Raw genomic sequence first — 14,037 nt, 5'->3', positions numbered from 1 at the left:
ATCCCCTCACCCGGGATGGGGCCCTCTGGCACAGATTTAATCCATCTCAATCTGAAGAAAAAAGTTAGGACAAGAGTCACACTGTTGCATGATAACTGAAGAGCTCCAGATATCCTGTGTCCATCTACAAATCCCACCTAGAGTCCAACTACACCCCACATTACATATTCCAAGTCCCCGGGCCCTCTCCTATCACACCAGGCTATGCGGCAGGGCAGAGCAGCTCCGGCACAAATGTGTGCAGACACCCGTGATACAGGACAGGACAGACAACGGGGACACAACAGGAACAGAAATCTCTTGGCAAGGAAAATGGCTGCAAGGACTGAGAGAACGCAAAGGGAGATGACTGAGTTCAAACTGACGGTCAGCTGCTGAGGCTCAGAGAACCCTGGAGGAAGAAGATGGTAACTGAAGGATTTATTCCAAGAACAGCAAAGATCGATGCCCAGGAATCCTATGGTCAGAATCCTCTGCCTGCCCTCACATTCTCACAAGTCCTAATCCACCATAATGGATCCAGGTGGGGCATAGCTGTCCGTACAGCTCAGAACAAGACCTGACAAGACATCTGACTGGATGCTTCCAAAGGGAGAACTTTTGACCGGGGAACTCAGACAGGTATCAGGATCGCATCTATGGCCTGGGTGCCAGGCCAGGGAATGCAGAGATCACAGATGCTAACAAGGATGCCAAGGTTTCTGACAGGCCCCCCTAAGGTAAAAGACAGGGGATACACAAACAACACATAATGCACAACAGACAAAGGACACGAGACACACCGGGACTGCCCTGCCCTGCACACCGCAGCACTGGGATCAAAAGTGAGACGTGGCTTTTATGGGGCCTAAGGGGCCACTTCATGAATACCCCCCACCTCTAAATTGGACTCAAAAACCCCTCCCAGTCATTCCCAAACCAGCACAATGCCTTCATCCCCTCTGTGGGTCACAGCCCTCTACTTATCTCACAGACATCTGGGGATGCTGGTCCCTGTCAGGTGCAAAGAAAGGCCACCTCGTCACCTGGGAAGGTCCTGCTGGCACCGGGGCTGGGGTCTCTCAGACAGCTACATTAAAGAGAACCAAACATCAGTGCCTGACCTTGGCACCGCATCGGCCAAAACCCCACCACTCTGCTACTCACCGCGCTCCTAAGAAGGCCCGGCACCTCCTAACCCTGACCCTCTGCCACACATGGAATGCATCTGCACCTGAAAGAAAGTTAGAACATATGTCAAACACCACCAGGGTAACTCACAAGCTGCAAACACCTTATGACAATCTAGGAACAGCATCTAGAGCCCAAGTACAGCCCACATCACAAATTCCAACTCCCCAAGTCTTGTCCTATTGCAGCAGGCCATGCAGCAGGGCAGAACAGCTCCAGCACAAATGTGTGCACACACCCGTGACACAGAATGTGACAAACAGGGGGAAAGAAAAAGAAGAAACATGACACATCATGCTTGTGGTGAGGGGAGAAGGCAAAAGGGACCCCAAAGACACACTAGGGAACACGGCACACACCGGAGCTGTTCTGCACTGCCCGCCTGAAAGCTGCCATCAAAAGTAGAGCCTCACCCTTGAGCTGTCCTAAGAGGCCCTTGGAGAAGAATGCTTTTCCCTTTGCTAATTTCTAAATCGGCCCCAAGAACTCCCAACCCACTATTCTCTCATCTCCAGGCCCTGGCCCCCAACTTATCTTTTGCATGATCGGTGATGGGAAGCCACGCTGCACCTGAAATGAGTCTGCCTCGGAGGGCCTCGTGAGCGCCTATGAGCCTCTTGGTCAGCTACAATAAAGAAAACCAAAACCAAAGTGTGAGTCCAGAGTTATGTGGGCCAAATCCCAGCAAGGCAGCTACTTCCCCTTTCCTGAGTGTGCCTGGCTCCCTCAGGCTCCAGCTCCATCCTCATTCCAAGGCTGTGGCCTTCATTAGGGGTGGTACCTGGGTAAGAGAAAGGCAAAGTTAAATGGCATTGCTGTGAGTGCAGTGGATGACCTTGTGTGCTGTAAGACATGGCAATGCCTCTGCTAGGCTTCTGAACAGCCTTGTGTGCGGGGGCCCTCAAACAAATAAACACCCTTTCTCACCCTGCTGCCTGCAAACCCCCTCCCAAGAACTCCTAACTGGACACCTGATCACCCTCCCTCTCCCAGTCACAATCCTCAATCACCTGAAGCCTCAATCTCAAACATCATCCTTGACACTGGGCAGATCCCTCTTGTGACACGATGAATCTGCTGAAAAATGGTTGTGCTTGAGAGCTGAGCAATAACAACCACTTCTCTCCGCTGCTCACCTTGACTGCTGGTATCCAGATTGACATGCTAAAAAGAAAGACAAAGAACAGAGCTGTAACAGAGTCACCATACACACTTCTGCTGCAGAGAGAAACGGGGCCTCACCTGCTCGGGGCAATCCCCTCACCCGGGATGGGGCCCTCTGGCACAGATTTAATCCATCTCAATCTGAAAAAAAAGGTAGGACAAGAGTCACACTGTTGCATGATAACTGAAGAGCTCCAGATATCCTGTGTCCATCTACAAATCCCACCTAGAGTCCAACTACACCCCACATTACACATTCCAAGTCCCCGGGCCATCTCCTATCGCACGATGCTATGGCAGCAGGGCAGAGCAGCCCCATCCCAAATGTGTGCAGACAACCATGACACAGGACAGGACAGACAACGGGGACACAACAGGAACAGAAACCTCTTGGCAAGGAAAATGGCTGCAAGGACTGAGAGAACGCAAAGGGAGATGACTGAGTTCAAACTGACGGTCAGCTGATGAGGCTCAGAGAGCCCTGGAGGAAGAAGATGATAACTGAATCATTTATTCCAAGAACAGCAAAGATGGATGCCTAGGAATCCTATGGTCAGAATCCTCTACCTAACCTCATATTATTGCAAGTCCTAATCCACCATAATGGACCCAGGTGGGGCATAGCTGTCCGTACAGCTCAGAACAAGACCTGACAAGACACCTGACTGGATGCTTCCAAAGAGAGAAGAGAGTCTGATGCCTGTCTGAGCTCCCCAGTCAAAAGTTCTGTGGCCTGGGTGCCAGGCCAGGGAATGCAGAGATCACAGATGCTAACAAGGATGCCAAGGTTTCTGACAGGCTCCCCTAAGGTAAAAGACAGGGGATACACAAACAACACATAATGCACAACAGACAAAGGACACGAGACACACCGGGACTGCTCTGCCCTGCACACCGCAGCACTGGGATCAAAAGTGCGACGTGGCTTTTATGGGGCCTAAGGGGCCACTTCATGAACACCCCTCACCTCCAAATTAGACTCAAAAACACCTCCCAGTAATTCCCAAACCAGCACCATGCCTTCATCCCCTCTGTGGGTCACAGCCCTCCACTTATCTCTCAGACATCTGGGGATGCCTGTGTCAGGTGCAAAGAAAGGCCACCTCATCACCTGGGAAGGTCCTGCTGGCACCGGGCCGGTGTCTCTCTGACAGCTACATTAAAGAGAACCAAACATCAGTGCCTGACCTTGGCACCGCATCGGCCAAAATCCCACCACTCTCCTACTCACCGCGCTCCTAAGAAGGCCCGGCACCTCCTAACCCTGACCCTCTGCCACACATGGAATGCATCTGCACCTGAAAGAAAGTTACAACATATGTCAAACACCACCAGGGTAACTCACAAGCTGCAAACACCTTACGCCAACCTAGGAATAGCATCTAGAGCCCAAGTACAGCCCACATCACAAATTCCAACTCCCCATGGTTTCTCCAACTGCAGCAGGCCATGCAGCAGGGCAGAACAGCTCCGGCACAAATACCTGCAGACACCCGTGACACAGAACGTGACAAACAGGGGAACGTGAAACACAACACATCATGCTTGTGGTGAGGGCCTCGAGGGAAGAGGGCAAAAGGGACCCCAAAGACACACTAGGGAACACGGCACACCGGACAACACGACACAGACCGGAGCTGTTCTGCACTGCCCACCTGAAAGCTGCCATCAAAAGTAGAGCCTCTCCCTTTAGCTGTCCTAAGAGGCCCTTGGAGAAGATTGTTTTCCCCTCTGCTCATTTTTGAATTTGTCCCAAGAACTCCCAACCCACTATTCACTCATCTCCAGGCCCTGGCCCCCAACTTATCTTTTGCATGATCAGCAATGTGGATCCACGCTGCACCTGAAATGAGTCTGCCTCGGAAGGCTCTGTGATGGCCTGTGAGCCTCTCGGTCAGCTGCAATAAAGAAAACCAAAACCAAAGTGTGAGTCCAGAGTTATGTGGGCCAAATCCCTGCAAGGCAGCTACTTGCCCTTTCCTGAGTGTGCCTGGCTCCTTCAGGCTCCAGCTCCATCCTGTTTCCAAGGCTGTGGCCTTCATTAGGGGTGGCACCTGGGTTAGAGAAAGGCAAAGTTTAATGGCATTCCTGTGAGTGCACTGGATGACCTTGTGTGCTGCAAGACATGGGAATGCCTCTGCTAGGCTTCTGAGAAGCCTTAGGGGAAAGGCTTTTTTTTTTTATTTCCCTCAAATAAACACCCTTTCTCACCCTGCTACTTTCAACCCCCACCCCACACACAACCACAAGAACTCCTAACTGGACACCTGCTCACCCTCCCTCTCCCAGTCACCATCCTCAACTCACCTGAAGCCTCAATCTCAAACATCATCCTTGACACTGGGCAGATCCCTCTTGTGACACGATGAAGCTGCTGAAAAATGCCTTGTCTTTAACACAACCTGGAATTTCAGGGAGTTGCACTCCTCAAGAACAAACAAACAAACAAAAAAAACTAGAAAAAACAAAAAGAATGTAAAAACAAAAACAAACAAACAAAAAAAACCAAAATAATCCCAAGAAAATCCAAGAAAAGAAAAAGAGCCCAACCAAAAGCTACAAAACCACCTTACCACTCCTCAATCTTACAGTCTCTTCCACGCCTCTGTTGCTTTAGATGCCCAGCAACCCCTGCTGAACACAAGCTGAAAGAGCCTCTTCACTGAAATGAGAGGAGAGCTCTTACCCCAGCACATCCCAGAGAGGGAATGAAGCCTCTCAGCCACGGCTGGGGTTAATATACCCCTGATGGTGCCCGCCTCTCGTTCCCATGGCCCCCGGGAAAAGGGAGGGGGCGAATCCCACCGGGTATAAAAGCCCTCAGAGCAGCTGCAGCTGTTTGGCCCCTCTGACTTGAATTCAAGGAGAGTGAAGGGCTTGTTATAGAAAAAAACTCTTCAGAAAAATAGCAGCGTTTTCTTTTTTGCAGCAACTGCTTGGAGCAGAAGGGCAGGAAATTGGTAAGAAATAAAAGTTTTTGTTTAGGCAGCATAACTAGCTAAATTGGGTAATTTGCTGTTAGCTTGCATAATTATTCTTTAGTGGCTGCTAAGTAGTACTTCCCACGTGACTAAGCCAGGTGGAGAAGAATACTCATGATAGGAATAGTCTAGGTCTCCTTGGGACCTCTAATTAGGGCTATCTACATTCAAAGTAAGAATAAGAAAAATAAAAGCCTCCCAGGCAGTGTAAGGGTTAAGTGCATGCCAGGCTCACCCTTCTCAGAGATACTTGGTCCTACTGCACAGAAAGAAGTGCCCTGAAATGTAGTTTTAAAGCCTTAAAATGCTGAAAAATACAGAGCTTCCATCCAGTGAGCCCCTTAAAAAGAGGAAATGGGGCATTTACCTCTACTGGAACCAATACTGTGGCAAATGAACCAATTCTGCCCTTTAATTTATTCTCCAAAAATATTGTGAAAGGAAGGGCTCTCCTCAATTTAAATCCCTCCAGCAATGAAAGGAGAGCCTTTTCCCCCTCATTACAAACGCTTAGCAATGGGAGGCAGCTGGGGAAGGTTTGCAGGAGGCACTGAAGGCTCAAGCACAGCCGGGCTGGAGGCAGACTGTGCAAGTGCGGCTCCGTCGGGGAGCCGGCCGCTCTGGGCACCCGCACACCGGCCCCGGCGCTTTCCCGGGCAAACAAAACTCTCCTACCCCGCGTCTGCACGGCAGATTGCGGGAGACGCTTCCTTGGGCTGGGGCTTGGCTTCTCAGCCTCCTGTCAGCCCCTTATCTGGCCCTTGTCAGTTTCTTATCAGTGTCTTTTCAGTCTCTCTTATCTGTCCCTCATCTGTCCTTTATCAATTTCTTATGAGTCCCTTTTCAGTCCCTTTTCAGTTCCCTATCGTTCTCCCTGGTTTTGCTCCTCTGGTTTTAATTTTAATTTTACTTCTCAGTTTACTCGTCTGACTTTGTTATCGATAAATGTAATTAACAACCCTAATAAGTAATTAATAACCTTAATAAGTAATTAATAACCCTAATTGGAGCCGGTTCTGGGCAAAACAAGTGTGCTTGGGGCGGGGTTTGGCAGGGAGGATTTTTGGGGTGTATCACAAAAGGGGGGGCATGGGGAACTCCCCCTGAGGAAGGGAGGGTTTGGGGGAGTTGAGCGTTCTTGGAGGGGTTTGGGGGTCCCTGAGGGATTTTGGGGTCACTGAGGGGTTTGGGGACCCCAGGCCAAGAGGCTTGCGGGCTCCAGGGTGTTTTGGGGGGGGCGGGGGTGTCTCTGTGGAATTTGGGGTCACCGGGCGTCAGGGGGAGCCGAAAGAAGAGCAGGACCCCAGGGCTCGAACAAACCGCCTTTATTGGGGAGGGGGCGCCCCCTGGCAGCCCCCTCCTCACCGGGCAGCGCCCGCCCAGCAGCCGCCCCTGCAGGGGCACCCGCAGCCGCCCGGGACGGGGGGCGAGGGGGAGGAGCCCCCTCCCCAGGGGCGCCCCCCGACCCCTCCCCAGTCGGGCCGGCGCCGCTTGGGGGGCTGGTGGCAGCAGCGGGGCGGGTCGCGACACGGCACGTCGCGACAGAGAGGGGGCGGGGCGCGGTGGAAAGGGTCGCGGCAGGGACGGGCGGCGCGCTGGTGGCAGAGCGGGTTGCGGCGCTGGGCCATGTCGCGACAGAGCCGGCGGCGGCAGCAGCATCGTGACGGTTCCGTCGTGTCCTGGGGGGCTCCCGGCGGCTCCGGGCTCCAGGGCCGGGGGTCCCGTGAGGGTCTGGGGGCGGCCGGGGGGTCCCAGGCGGGCGCCGCGCTCCAGAGCTGGGGGCTCTGCCTGGGATCTGGGGAGTCCCAGAGGGGCCTGGGGGCGTCTGGGGGGTCCCACGGGGGTCTGGGGGCATCCAGCGGGGCCCGGGGGGGCTCCGGGCTCCAGGGTCGGGGGTCCCACGGGGGCCTGGGGGGGTCCGGGCTCCAGATCTGGGGGGCTCGGCAGGGCCTGGGGGGGGTCGGGGGGGCTCGGGCGAGGTCCCAGAGGAGTCTCGAGGGGGTCCGGGGGGGCTCCGGGGAACCCCAGGGGGGTCTGGGGGCGGCCCAGGAGGACGCGGGGGGCGCCGGGGGGTCCCAGGGGGTCTCGCTTCGCCAGAATTTGGGGGCCCGAGGGGGTCTGGGGGCGCGGGGCTCTCTGGTTTGGGGGCGCCCCGCGGGGGCAAGGTCTGGGCTGAAGGCTGGGGGGGCGATGGGGGTCCAGCCTTCATCTCCCGCGCCCTCCTCATCCTCCTCCTCCTCCTGCTGGGGAGGGGGCTGGGGGGATCTCCAGAAGGGGGGAGGCGGCGGCAGGAGCCCCCCGCGACCAGCCCAGGTCTGGGGGAGCCCCCCGGGGGTCTCATCCTCCTCATCCTCGGCCGAGCTCCACGAGAAAGGGTTCTGGAGGTGAGGGGGGGGGTCAGTAAAACCCCCCCGGGACACCCCAAAACCGGAGTGGGACCCCCTCCCACCCCCCCAAATTCCAGACTCACCTCCCGCTCTCGGAGCGCTCCAAAAATGGGGCTGGGGGTGCGGGGGGGTAGCTGCGGGAGAGGGGAGAGAAGGTAAGGGGAAAAGTGAGGCGATTTTGGAGCGTTTTGGGCTCTTTTTTTGGCACTCTTGGAATATTTTGGAGGCACTTTTGAAGAATTTTTGGGCAATTTTTGGAGTTTTTTGGGGGCACTTTTGGATCCCTTTTAGTGCAATTTTGAAGCCCTTTTGGGGCACTTTTGGAGCATTTTGGAGGCACTTTTGAGGCCCTTTTAGGGCATTACTGGAGTTTTTTGGGACATGCTTGGAGTATTTTTGGGGCACTTTTCGAGATTTTCTGGGACACTTTTGAAGCCCTTTTAGGGCAATTTCGGAGGTTTTTTGGGGCATTTCGGACACTTTTGGGGCATTTTGGGGCACTCACCGTGTGGCCAACATGAAGTGGGCTGGGGGTCCCAGCAGGGTGGACCCCCACCTCCCACCCCCCCAAACTGACCACTTGTCCTGGGGGTCCCGGCCTTGCCTCCTCCCGGGGGTCCCTGCTGGAGACAGCACTTGATTTGGGGTGAAAACAAAGGTGACAGTATTTTGGGGTAATAACGAAGGGGACAATATTTTGGGGTGAAAAGCTCCCTCCCCTCGGGTCGGGGGCAGTACCTGCGGGCTGGGCCGGGGTCCGGTGGGCCAGGAACACGCCCAGGTCCGGGGGTCCCCGCCGGTGGTGCTTCCTGAGCGCGGCCACGAGGCTGCGGCGCCGCTCGCTGACCAAATCCCGCCCCACGAACAGCCCCAGGCCGCCCAGCAGCGAGGCCAGCCCGGCCACCAGCTCCCCCAGCGCCTCGCCCGGGAGCCCCCCGCGCTGCGCCCCCTCCCAGTTCGGGGGGCCGGGGGCCGGGGGTCCGTCCCCGGCGGGGCCTGGGGTCAGCAGGCGGCGGACGTCCAGCGATTTCACCTCGTGGTTGAAGAGGCCGCGGTGGCACAGGCGGTGCTGGGTGATCACCACGGGCTTGGGGGGGCCCAGGGGGCTGCCCAGAGCGAGACCCCCGCGCTGGGGGGGCTGCGGCCGGCGGCGGGGGGCCCAGGGTGGGCGGCAGCCCCCCAGGGGGGGCGGCTTGGGGCCGAACTTGGCGGCGTCGCGCTCGCGTTTGGTGCGGAGCCGTTTGGGTCTGGGGGGTTTGGCGGCTCTGGGCTTGGTGCCCGGGCTGGGGAGGGGGCGCTGCGCTCGCGGTGGGACCTCGCGGTGCTGGGGGCGCTGGCTCATGGTGGAAAAGCTGGGAAAAGACAGAGGGCTTGGAGGAGTCATACATCCAGCTCAGGGTCCCCGTTATCCCCACGATGGAACCACTTGGTAATCACAGGGGACCCCCCCCCCCCCCCCCCACCCCCCCCCCGTTTCCCTCCTCGGTATCCCCCAGTTCCGCCTCAGGAGCCCCTGGTTACCCCTAGGACCCCCCATTTTCCCCTCAGAGTCTTCCAATTCCACCTCAGGACCCCCCATTTCCCCCTCAAAATCCCCCAATTCCACTTCAGGGTCCCCAATTCCACCTCAGGAGCCCCTGGTTACCCCTAGGACCCCCCATTTCCCCCTCAGTCTCCCAATTCCACCTCAGGACCCCCCCCCCCATTTCCCCTCAGAGCCTCCCGTTCCCCTCAGGACCCACCATTTCCACCTCAGGGCCCCCTGGTTACCCCTAGGACCCCCCATTTCCCCCTCAGAGCCTCCCAGTTCCACCTCAGGACTCTCCATTCTCCTCAAGGACCCACTGGGCACCCCTTAGACCCATAGTTCTCCTCACGGCCCCCCATTTTCCCCTCAGATACCGCCCAATATCCCCAGGCCCCCCTGAAGGGCCCAGAGCCCACTCCAACCCTCATTTTCCCCTCAGATCTCCCCCCGGGCCCCTCCATTCCTTTCCAAGACCCATATTCCCCCCAGAACTCCCAATCCTCCCCAATTCCCCCAATTTTTCCCCAATTTCGCCTTAATTTCCACACCTGCCGCGAGGCCACGCCTCCTCACGCGCCAGCGGGCGTGGCCGGAGGCAGCGGCCGTTGGGCGTCAGGGCTCGCTTGAATTCTCCCGCGCTTCGCGCCGATTGGCCCACTGGGGGGTGGGGGGAAGCGCTCGGCCGCTGATAGGCTGAGGGCACGGGGGCGGGAAAAGGCGGGGCTCCGAGAGAGGGGCGGGGCTCCGTGAGGGGAAGGAGAGGCGAGTCTGAGGGAAGTTGGGAATAACGGGTGGAAATGAGCGGAAAAGGGAAAATTAGGCAGAATAATGGAGGAAACAGGGGAGAAATGGGGTGCAGTGAGGGGTAGTTTTGGAAATTTGAGGGAAATCTGGGGAGAACTGTGGGGAAATGGCCGTAGTGGGGAAAAGTGGGAGGAGAACAGAGTGAATGGGGAATTATGGAGGGAAATGGGGATAAAGGGGGAAAATGGGGATAGTGAGAGGAAATTGGGGGATAGTGCGGGAAAATGGGACGTACTGGGCTAAAGTTGGGAATAATGAGGGAAAGTTGTGAGAAAAATTGTCAGAAAACTGAAGGAAAATAGGTGAAATTGTGGAGAAAGGGAAGCAAATTGGGTAGAATGGCGGATTTGGAGATAACGGGAAAAATTGGGAGAAAGGAGGGGAAACAGGATAAAACATGGGGTATTTTGGATAATGGGGGAACTGGAGATAATGGGGTAAAATAGGGGGAAACGGGATAATGGGATAAAATGGGGAAATTTGGGATAATGGCGTGAAATAGAGGGAAAGTGGGGATTATGGGATAAAATGGGGGGAAACTGGGGATAATGGGATAAAGCAGAAATTTTTGAGGAAGAAGGGGGTTACTTTAAGGAAAATTGGGGGAATTTTAAGGAAAATGGGGAAAAATTTGGGATAACGGGGGCAAACAGAGGCCTCACTCATTATTTATTCACAGCTTAATAAAGATTAATTCATTCTTTATTAGCAATTCGTCAGCTCCAGGCGAGGGGGAGGTCCCCAGTACCCCCCTAGCCCCTCACCTGCTTTAATTTGATTCATTTTCGTTTATTACCAGCGCTGCCTTGAGTTACCGAAGCGAAGCCTTTGGGGGGCTTTGGCGAGGGGTCCCGTGGGACCCCCCCCTTATTTTGGGGGGTCTTTTAAGGCTTTTCCAGGAGGCCATCGGCGGCAGGGGGGGTCCCCACGTCCTGGTAGGTGGGCTGGACCCCCCGGGAAATGTCCTCGTACATGGAGCACTCGTCCAGGTTCAGCCCCTGCCAGGGGGAAATTGCGGTGGGGGGTTCGGTTAGGGGGTGAAGGACCCCCCTAATCCCCCTCTTTTTTGGGGGGCTTCCCCAAGGCCCCTTGTTTTGGGGAGGGGTCTCCCCCCAAGGTCACCTCATAAAGGTTTTCCTCCTCCAAGGAGATTTTCTTGGCTGGAGGAGCCGCTCGTTAGCCCAGCGCTTCTGGGAGGGGGGAAAAAGGGGTACGGGGGATTTGGGGAGGAATTGAGGGGGATTTGGGGAGGAAAAGGGATATGAGGGGGTTTGGGGAGGAATTGAGGGGGATTTGGGGGGAAAAAGGGGTACAGGGGGGTTTGGGGAGGAATTGAGGGGGGTACAGGGGGAAAAAGGGATATGAGGGGGTTTGGGGAGGAATTGAGGGGGATTTGGGGGGGAAAAGGGGTTTGGGGGGGAATTGAGGGGGATTTTGGGGGGGGAAAAGGGGTACGGGGGCGGGGTTGGGGGGCAAAAAAGGGGGTTTGGGGGTACCCTGGGGGTCTCCCAGGGGGCGGTTGGGGCTGGGCAGGGCGTCTGCAGGGGTGTCTGGAAGGGGACATGGGGCTGCCAGCATGAATTGGGGCTGTCAGGACAGGTACCGGTGGGGGGCAGCAGGGCCGGAATTAGGGTCGGGGGTCCTGACGCCCCCTCCTCACCCTGAGCAGCAGCAGCAGCCCCTGCCCAGGACTGGGATTAGGGGGATACCAGGGCCGGCATTAGGGTTGGGGGTCCCCTCCCACGCCCCCTCCTCACCCTGAAGAGCAGCAGCAGCCCCGGGCCCGCCGCGCACAGCAGCAGCAGCACCCCCTGCGCCGTCAGGATCCTGTTCTTGGTGGCGTCTGCCAGGTTCAGCAGCGGCTGCGGCACGTCCTCTGCGCGGCACGGGTGAGTCAGCCCGACCCAAAAACCCCCCAAAACCACCCCCAAACCCCCCAAAGCGCCCCCAGACTCACCCGGCACATCCTCTGCGCGGCACGGGTGAGTCAGCCCGACCACCCAAAAACCCCCAAACCCCCCAAAGCGCCCCCAGACTCACCCAGCATCGCCTCTGCGCGGCACAGGTGAGTCAGCCCGACCCAAACCCCCCAAATCCCCCCAGACTCACCCTCCACCCGGACGAAGGTGCCGCAGGAACTGCGCGGCCGCCGCGCCCCGCCACACACGGCAGAAGTAGAGCCCGCTGTGGTTGTGCCGCAGGTGCGCGAAGCTCAGCCGGGACACACCTGGCCCCGCGCTCACCTGGCGGCCGCCGCCCTCGGCCGGCACCTCCTGCGGCCAGGTGCAGCTCCAGGTGCGGCCCAGGTAGCGCCGCGGGCACACCTGCAGCCAGGTGACGTTGGCGTCCTCAGGCTGGAAGCGGCACTCGATGGAGAGGGACGAGCCCGGGGTCCCCGAGCTGGATGGGGGCACCGGCTGCACGCGGACCCCTCCCCACGAGCCGCACCTGGGGCTGGGGTCGGGGCTGGTGCGCACCGACAGAGGGGTGGTGGTCTCTGGGCTCGGGGGGGTGATCGGGGGAGCCAGCTGGTGGTCTCAGGCCGGGAACCTGGGGGGAAATGGGGAGGGGGTCATTGGGGAGGGGTCTGGGAGGTCATTGGGGAGGGGTCTGGCCTTGGGAACCTGGGGGGGAAATGGGGGAGGGGGTCATTGGGGATGGGGTCATTGGGGAGGGGTCTCAGGCCGGGAACCTGGGGGGAAATGGGGAGGGGGTTATTGGGGAGGGGTCTGGGAGGTCATTGGGGAGGGGTCCGGCCTTGGGAACCTGGGGGGGAAATGGGGAGGGGGTTATTGGGGAGGGGTCTGGGAGGTCATTGGGGAGGGGTCTCAGGCCGGGAACCTGGGGGGAAATGGGGAGGGGGTTATTGGGGAGGGGTCTGGGGGTCATTGAGGGGCTGGGAGTCAGTGGGGGTCTGGGGGGCTCTGTGGGTGGGGGTCTCACCCAGGACCCCCCCAGCCCCCCCCGCCCCTCCCCCCCAGTTTCAGTTCCCGTTGGGCCCCAGAAGCTCGGGGGGGGGGTCCCAGGGGAGACCCCGGCCCAGGTGGGTGGGTGGGGAGCGCCCGGAGACCCCGGAAGTGAGATCCTTGGCATCCCCGAGACCCCAAACCCGGTGACCCCGGAAATCCTGAAACACCCAGGCCCAAATCCAGAGACCCCGGAAGTGAGATCCTCAGGAGACCCCAGACCCAAATCCCATTACCCAGCCCCCCGCCAGTGATACCTGGGAGGAAGAGGAGGAGGCTGAGGATGAGGAGGGGGCTCGGGACCCCCAGTTTTGGGGGAGCTCCCCGGGTTTGGGGAGCGGCCGCCATCGGCTGCGTGCGCCCGGGCCCGGCAGGAGATTCGCCCCAGTGCCCCCGGGGGAGGGAAATGGGGGGGACCCCGCCCCAAAAATCCCCGCGGACCCCGCCCCAAAAATCCCCCCCGGACCCCACAGGAGATTTGCCCCAGTGCCCCGGAGGGAGGAGGAAACGGGGGGAAATGGCCCCAAAAATCCCCTGGGACCCTGCTCCAAAACACCCCCAAAATCCCCTGGGACCCCCACCCCAAAATCCCCTGGGACCCTGCTCCAAAACACCCCCAAAATCCCCTGGGACCCCACCCCAAAATCCCCTGGGACCCTGCTCCAAAATACCCCCAAAATCCCCTGGGACCCCACCCCAAAATCCCCTGAGACCCTGCTCTAAAATACCCCCAAAATCCCCTGGGACCCCACCCCAAAATCCCCAGGGACCCTGCTCTAAAATACCTCCAAAATCCCCTGGGACCCCACCCCAAAATCCCCCCGGAGCCCACCCCCAAAACCCCCGGGATTTCAGCATTTGGGGTCTCAGGGTTTGGGTCTGGGGGATCTGGGGGTCTCAGGGTTTGGGGTCTCAGGGTTTGGGTCTGGGGATTTCAGGGTTTGGGTCTGGAGGGTCTGGAGGTCTCAGGGTTTGGGTTTGGGACTGGGATTTTCAGGGTTCGGGGTCTCGGGGTTTGGGTCTGGGGGCTTCAGGGA

General features: G+C 58.2%; 2 protein-coding genes across 2 annotated transcripts; both read right to left on the bottom strand.

Moving 5' to 3' along the window:
- Positions 1–6,676: 6,676 nt before the first annotated feature.
- Positions 6,677–9,044, bottom strand: LOC134434322 (basic proline-rich protein-like). The gene is made up of 4 exons (XM_063182999.1): positions 8,088–9,044; positions 7,786–7,836; positions 7,560–7,693; positions 6,677–7,349 (listed from the first exon to the last, which is right to left on the bottom strand). Exons 1-4 carry the CDS (start codon positions 9,042–9,044, stop codon positions 6,677–6,679), a joined length of 1,815 nt encoding a protein of 604 aa, XP_063039069.1.
- Positions 9,045–10,699: 1,655 nt separating this feature from the next.
- CD79A (CD79a molecule) lies at positions 10,700–13,387 on the bottom strand. Its single transcript, XM_063182998.1, is given in 7 exon segments — positions 10,700–11,032; positions 11,157–11,191; positions 11,194–11,224; positions 11,792–11,910; positions 12,144–12,171; positions 12,173–12,531; positions 13,237–13,387. Coding segments are annotated over 7 exon segments (798 nt in total). The 5' UTR covers positions 13,349–13,387; the 3' UTR covers positions 10,700–10,918.
- Between the last annotated feature and the right edge of the window lie 650 nt (positions 13,388–14,037).

This window comes from Melospiza melodia, unplaced genomic scaffold (genome assembly GCF_035770615.1).
Source record: "Melospiza melodia melodia isolate bMelMel2 unplaced genomic scaffold, bMelMel2.pri scaffold_345, whole genome shotgun sequence".
NCBI classification, from domain to species: Eukaryota; Metazoa; Chordata; class Aves; order Passeriformes; family Passerellidae; genus Melospiza; species Melospiza melodia.
The sequence above is the reverse complement of the archived record's forward strand: the minus strand, read 5'-3'. Positions and strand labels throughout refer to the sequence as shown.